Source organism: Cynara cardunculus, assembly GCF_001531365.2.
Source record: "Cynara cardunculus var. scolymus isolate 2C chromosome LG 3, CcrdV1, whole genome shotgun sequence".
Classification (NCBI taxonomy): domain Eukaryota; kingdom Viridiplantae; phylum Streptophyta; class Magnoliopsida; order Asterales; family Asteraceae; genus Cynara; species Cynara cardunculus.
Genome location: NC_037530.1, coordinates 25,951,300 through 25,957,905, shown reverse-complemented (window position 1 = coordinate 25,957,905; position 6,606 = coordinate 25,951,300). Strand labels below are relative to the sequence as shown.

The window sequence follows — 6,606 nt, the reverse complement described above, 5'->3', positions numbered from 1 at the left end:
CCCAACCACATCTTCATCATGCACCTTATTCATCATGCACCCTATTATGGTAAATTCATCACCCTATTCATCATGCACCCTGTTTCACTTGTCCAATGAGATTGTTCACGCACACATATCATCATGCACCCATTTCATGTTGTACCCATTTCATAATCATTTTCACTTACTCCATGCATCAATTTCACCATGTATGAAACCGGTTTCATCATGCACCCATTTCATAATTATTTTTCACTTACTCCATGCACCAATTTTACCATATATAAAACCGGTTTCATGAATATTTTTTTTTTCTATTACTGATTTCATGGATTTATTAATCTAATAACTTACGATTTTCATGAATCTTGGCAATAATAAACCAGACACAATATAACAAAATCCAATTTTTAATATTATAATTTAATTAAATATTTAAATGTTATCATTTATAAAATTTTCTTATTATGTTACCTTAATTAAGATTTATTAATAACTTTCATATTTAATTTAAAACAATGCAAATGACCAATATATCTTTAATAATTAAATTTAATTAGAAAAAAATAGAATTTTTCTATTGGTCAAAATTAGTTTACACAGTTTCTAAAATTACACGATGTTGATTTGAACGTGTGTGTATATATATATGCCTCATACCTTTTGTTTTAAAAATCATAATTATTTGCTTCATCATTTATATTGATTAAAGTTTATATATAGAAAGAAAGACAGAGACAAACGAAAACGTTAACTATTTAATAGAAAAAAAAAATCATAAATGTACAAAATCATATATGATTCACGCAACAAATCATACATAATATGTGTATATATATGTGTGTGTTTTTTTATATTCTATTCATACCTTTCATACAGGGAGTATGTGAAGGATGAAAAGAGCAAGGAAAATGAAGAGCAAATGACCATGTTTAAACAAAGAAAAAGAATCCGAAATCCAAATCAAGTGTTTGTATGGTGGCTAAATCTGAAACAAACCCATGGCATGGTAGTAGTTTTGTTTAGTTTATATACAATCTATTACAACCCTGCTGCTGCTTGGTAACTTAATTTCCTACGAAATGGTACCTGGAGTCCACATAGCTCTCAACATCCCACAAGAAGGACCCAAATGTTACTGCCTCCAACACCAGTCTCCTCAACCCACCAAAACTTATCTTTATGACCTCGTCTTTTGAAGAATCAACCGTTCCTTCTGCCGTTATCACAATCTCCGGTCGACCAAACAACGCTTCCGTGTGTTTCTCGATGATACTAACAGCCTCCTTTGATCTTATGGTCGCATAACGTTGAAGAGATTCCCCATCAAACGACATCACATAGTTCCTTAACCGAGAAGGTTTCACCGCTTGCGTAAAACCACCACCCGACCACGAACTCACTTCAGGGTGAGTTTGTGGACTGCTAGCATTTGGCACCCTTTCGTCTCCTGACCCCTGCTGTTGGATGTTACTATTAATGTCTTCTTTTTCTACATCTTCAGGGAGGATTTTTGTTGTTTTCTCGAGCTGGAACCGCTGGTCAACTCGTTTGAGGAAGTAACCATACATCACGGATGCTGCATATACCTGCCCGACTCTCAGTTTGCTGATCTCAGCAACCGATGTGGAATCACCGACACGATTTCCCAGAATCAGAGCCAAGTGGTTGTGAATCATTTCTAGAGCTTCTGGGGAATGAAGCAGCTCAAGTTTCTCATCTTGGCTGGGCCATGCGTCGACTGGTTTGAAAGATGCTGAAGGTGAGGGAGCTACAGATGGAACCAAAGAAACATTGGCATCCATGAACTTTTGCACCACCAAAGCATATAAAATCTCCTCAAGGGTCTTTTTCCTTTCGTTAGCTTTCACTTCAGCAATTCTCCTGAAAGTGTTTACGATCGATAAACCAATCAGATTCATGATTTTCTCCAACGTTCAATAATAACAGAAGCAACTAGAAAATATAACCCATCTTCATCTATATGACTTAATTATGCAGAAATTAACAATAAGTGATGACACAGAATAAACATTTTAGTGATAAGCACAAAATAAAGCAATCAACCCACCTTAACAACACACAACAGAGAATCCTGAACAGTAATCACAGAGGAAAAGGCAGCAAAAGGTATATACATTTTTGCAATCACTTCGTGGCAATTTTAGATTTCCAAATACATGGCATGTGTTTTTCTTTTGTTTTTGCAGTGCGTACAAGGTAATTTTGTATGGGGAAGCTCGTGAGATTTATGTCTACAAATACAAAAGAATCTCTTATTAAACAACCTAAAAAGGAACAATCACACAGAACATAAGTGTAATACACTGGAGAACCTTGCATGGAACATGAATCTTTATTAGACTTATCCAAAATACTTGCTTCAGAACCGAAAAGAAAAGAAAAAAGGTGCAAATGTCATCTCATGCTTCTAAAAACCAAACCAACCCAGTAAATTCTATTCAAAAGTGGGATGGAGGGGGGGGGGATGCATACATCCCTGATCTCTACAATAAAGAGTAGGGCAGTTGTTTCCGTGAATGACTTCTCGCTTGTGCAAGAGTGTGAGCAAGTATGTAGAATGAACAAAGACAATCACATGGTGAACATAAAACACAAGAAGTAGGTACATTAAAAACATATACAAGATAAGGTCAAAGCAATATACAGTTTTACCATAAACGTAATTCAAGGTGGGATATACCGGGCATGCTTTGTTTGTAATTCATTAGACATCTAAACCCTAAAGTCTTCCTGCATAAATTTTACTAGGTAAATTAACAAATGCCAACAAAATCACTTCACCAGACACTCTACACACCTGTACAAGACGAGATCAGTGCTCGGGGCAGCAGGTTCCTCATTTTGTTCCTGAGCATCACGATCAGTTTGAAGCTGTTCAAGCTGCTGTTCAACTGCAGCAGGTACCAAATGTGGGTGGCTAACCAGAATTTGTGAAAGGAGTTGTCCGATTGGAGATTCAAGCTGAAGTGGAGCAATTGGTGAAGTAGGTCCAGCGGAATCAGAAGATAATGAAGCTTTTATTGCAGTTCTCTTCTTATTACTCGGAAAATATACACTTCGGAGTCCTACTCTGGGATGAGAAAATGAAGGGAAGCGCTGTTGTGCCAACCAATCAAGGAACTTTCAGTTAGAATGCTTACCTCACGAAAAATACATCAAAATAAACAGGAGAAAGAAATGAAAAACTTAATACTTGTTGCAGGCAAGTCATGTTGCATAACTGCATTTTGCCTGAACTAATCATTTTAAACTGCCACCAGCATAACAGAGAGCGACAAATAGTGACTGCCAATTGACAACCAGTTTTCTCATTTCATACAATGAAGAACAAAAATCACAGAAAACTAACTAATCCTGACCCTTAGGATGTGCGCATCCAAAACCAGACTGAACCAAAGTAAAAAAGAAATGTATAAAACTGAAACTGACAATCAAACTGCAACTAATGGTTCATTCCTGATTTACCACCAGGTTTGGTCCTGTGATTACCTGCTAGTGATATGCGCATCTCAAATGAAAACCAAAATGAACCCCATGTGGGTATTGGCCTAATATAGCAAGCACACATACTACATGATTCATTAAAACTGCAGTAGCAAAAGCCGAACATAAACACATCCTAATGGCTACATGGAAAAAGAGAAAAGTGCAATCTAAAAATTAAACTAATCCTGATCAACAGTATATTGTACAACTACAGCGAAAAAAGTCACAAGACCATAACATATATAAAAGGGTTCTTATGAAAAACAAATAAAATGGTTTGGTTTCAGTTTTCTCGGTTTCAATCTGTCTTGAATAGACCTAACAGAGAACTCGTATTTGAAAATTTAAAAGAAACAAGAACCAAACAATGTATCACCAGTTGATGTTCGATCCAGACCAATTCCACTCCAATTCAGTTCACTAGCACAGCCTTACCTTCCCTTGTCCTAATTGGATTACTTAGATTTTCAATTAAAAGGAGTTGTAACATTAATATCTGAGTCCAAATTAGTGTAACTTCCAACTCCTGAGCTAAACACGTCTCCAAGGACCATATAGCAGTAAATAAACTCTGAATATTTTATCTGAAAGATCAAAAATATGCTTGTTACAGTTCTTTTTTAACCATCAAAGCAATTACGAATTGCAATTCGCAACATATCAAGCCTATCATGATATGGACGCGGAAATACAGTGAAAAGCGGACATGAAGAGCCCTGTACATACAAAAATGACAGTACACAAAAGTAGCGATTGGAAGTATTCACCAGAATAGCTTGTTTTCAGGGATAAGGAAATAGACAAAATAACCAAGCCTCCTAAAGGGAAGTTGTGAAGCAATATCCAACAGGGAAGACAAAAACATAAAAACAACTCCAAAATATTAGGTAACAAACATTCAGTCAAGTTGTAGAAATGATAGGGACTTTAGGATTATAGTTATTTAGGTTAAGTAGATCATCAGGAGAATAAGTATTTAACTCTTTGTTTCTTTTTCTTTTTGAGTAGTGAGAGTAGTTGATAGATTATGTTTTCATGAATACCTAAATAGCATCCTTCTTGTCTTTCATTTTTCCTCTCACCCACTCCATAGGGATTCTGATTGAAGACTTGCATCCATATCATCAAAGCCAAAAAAAAATTGACACCTTACATGGTTTTGTCTCAAAGAAAACCATACCTTGTTTGGGAATCTTTGAAAAGGGTTCTACATATGAATAAAATTGATCTATCTACTCTACGCCCCAATCCCTAATAATCACCTTTTACATAACCAACAAATTGTATTTACTAATACAATTCAACTAAACATCAGGTTATGCTTCATACACACAAAATAACGATATCCATGCAGAAATCAATTTCGTATATAATTTCTAACAGGCAACAATCGACCTCAGTCAAGGCCTCCATGATCCAAACGCAAAATAAACTTAAGAAATTTAGTTTAAACTCTGCATATTCCCTATGACGTTTTATAAAATTTGAACTCAAAAAACTATTAATAACCAGCATAGTTCTCATGAATTTTGATTTTAAGAAGCAAACCATCTCCGATTTCCCACTTACAGATCGATACAAATTGTAATTGAGATGGATTCAGTATTGACATCATCAAGAGAAACCAAAAAGATCAAAAAGAGTACATGATACAAAGAATATATAAATAGTCATCAAACAGATCCATCTGAATCAAATAAAATCTGTATGTCTCTTAAATACGAAGTAACACATGGCTATACCTTATTTGAGACAGTAGCAAACGCGATAGATCCATTGCGAGAGCGCCCTAAATCGTTTCTATTCGATGGTCTAATACAGGTACCAAAAGATGACCGCAGAGCAGTTGCTGTTTCCATCTCCAATCAAACAATCAGAAACCCTAGATGCCCAAATTAGCTGTAACAAGAACGAATTTGTTAGCCTTTGTAAGAGAGAAATAAAGATGGGTAGGTAGCGACAAACCAACAGGATAATCGACGAACGAGATAATGAATTTTCTGCTGGAGAATGCTATTATTTATAAATGCTCAAATGCTATTTTCAGAATTTTTCACCCAGAACCCTTAAGTACTACATATTTACATCCAGACCCCATAACTTGTATGTTTTATCGGACCAGATTGATACTAAGTTTGAACCAATAACTTGTTAAAAATCCGACCGGTCCAATCTATGAAAGAATTGCTTATTTTGCCATCAAGACGACACTTAAGAACCAAACAAAGGATCAGTTAGGAGTAGAGGTGATCATTTGTAGACATGAATCGAGTCTAACACATTTTTTTCTCCAATGAGCCTAATAGAGCAAACTCAAACTCCTTTTTGCAAGTTTGAGAACTTGCTCGTACCGCCCAACAAATAAGCCGGTCTTGTGCACGGGCTAACGGCCCTATTTTTTATATTTGAAAAACAAAACAAATATAATCATAAGTTATGTAAAAAAAATTAAATTACATACTTTTCTTTCCACATAAAATATCATTTTCAAAATCCAGGTTTTTTCAGTGACAATATATTTAGCCACCTAATATTTCAAGATCAAAATTTAAGACGTGTTGTATAACATATCAACATATAATATGTAGTTGGGAGGTGGTTGGTACTTAATAGAGGGGGTCCAACACAAAGCTACTTCTATATCTTTTAATAAAAAAGAGTAATATGTTAATCATATGTAGAATATAATTAACTATAATACCATAATGGGTTGTGTGGGCATGTCCGATTTTTTTTCATCGTGTGAGCCCATTCAGCTTTCAGAGAATAGTTCTTCAAGCCCGATTCTTTAATGGGTCGAGCAGGTTGTACCACATATCTATTGCCAACTTGAAATGCACACCTAAACCCTATTTTTAGTAAGAAAAAAAATTGTATGGGTCAGGTCATCCTTTAGGTGTGAAAATGGGTGATTGTGTTTCTTTATGATGGCCTAGGTTCATGCTCAAGCTTACTTGGATCGGGTCAGAGCTTTTTTGTACATCTTTATTACCAGCCATTGCATATAATACGTCATTGTAACCCTCCAACATCTTTACTATTACGGTCTCATGAGATGTTGCTTAACATTTTCAGGATTAAAATTAAACAATTTGAACTAACTTTTTTCTTAAC

The 6,606-nt window shown here is 35.4% G+C and overlaps 1 protein-coding gene across 2 annotated transcripts; it reads right to left on the bottom strand.

Moving 5' to 3' along the window:
- Positions 1–894: 894 nt before the first annotated feature.
- LOC112508907 (UV-B-induced protein At3g17800, chloroplastic-like) lies at positions 895–5,472 on the bottom strand. Of its 2 annotated transcripts, XM_025113754.1 has the most exons (4): positions 5,458–5,472; positions 5,235–5,391; positions 2,804–3,102; positions 895–1,866 (listed from the first exon to the last, which is right to left on the bottom strand). In XM_025113754.1, the coding sequence occupies exons 2-4, from the start codon at positions 5,349–5,351 to the stop codon at positions 1,050–1,052; spliced, it is 1,233 nt and encodes a 410-aa protein (XP_024969522.1). In that variant the 5' UTR covers positions 5,352–5,391; positions 5,458–5,472; the 3' UTR covers positions 895–1,049. The 2 variants fall into 2 exon arrangements, with proteins under 2 accessions (XP_024969522.1, XP_024969521.1); XM_025113753.1 differs by lacking the exon at positions 5,458–5,472 and having other exon boundaries at positions 5,235–5,451.
- Between the last annotated feature and the right edge of the window lie 1,134 nt (positions 5,473–6,606).

Bases quoted from the DNA above. Each gene is read 5' to 3' on its own strand.
- LOC112508907 (XM_025113754.1), bottom strand. From the start codon at position 5,351: ATGGAAACAGCAACTGCTCTGCGGTCATCTTTTGGTACCTGTATTAGA. The intron at 3,103-5,234 runs GTATAGCCATGT...TTGGCACAACAG, and splicing joins TTGCTACTGTCTCAAATAAG to CGCTTCCCTTCATTTTCTCA. The intron at 1,867-2,803 runs GTGTGTAGAGTG...AAACACTTTCAG, and splicing joins ACTGATCTCGTCTTGTACAG to GAGAATTGCTGAAGTGAAAG.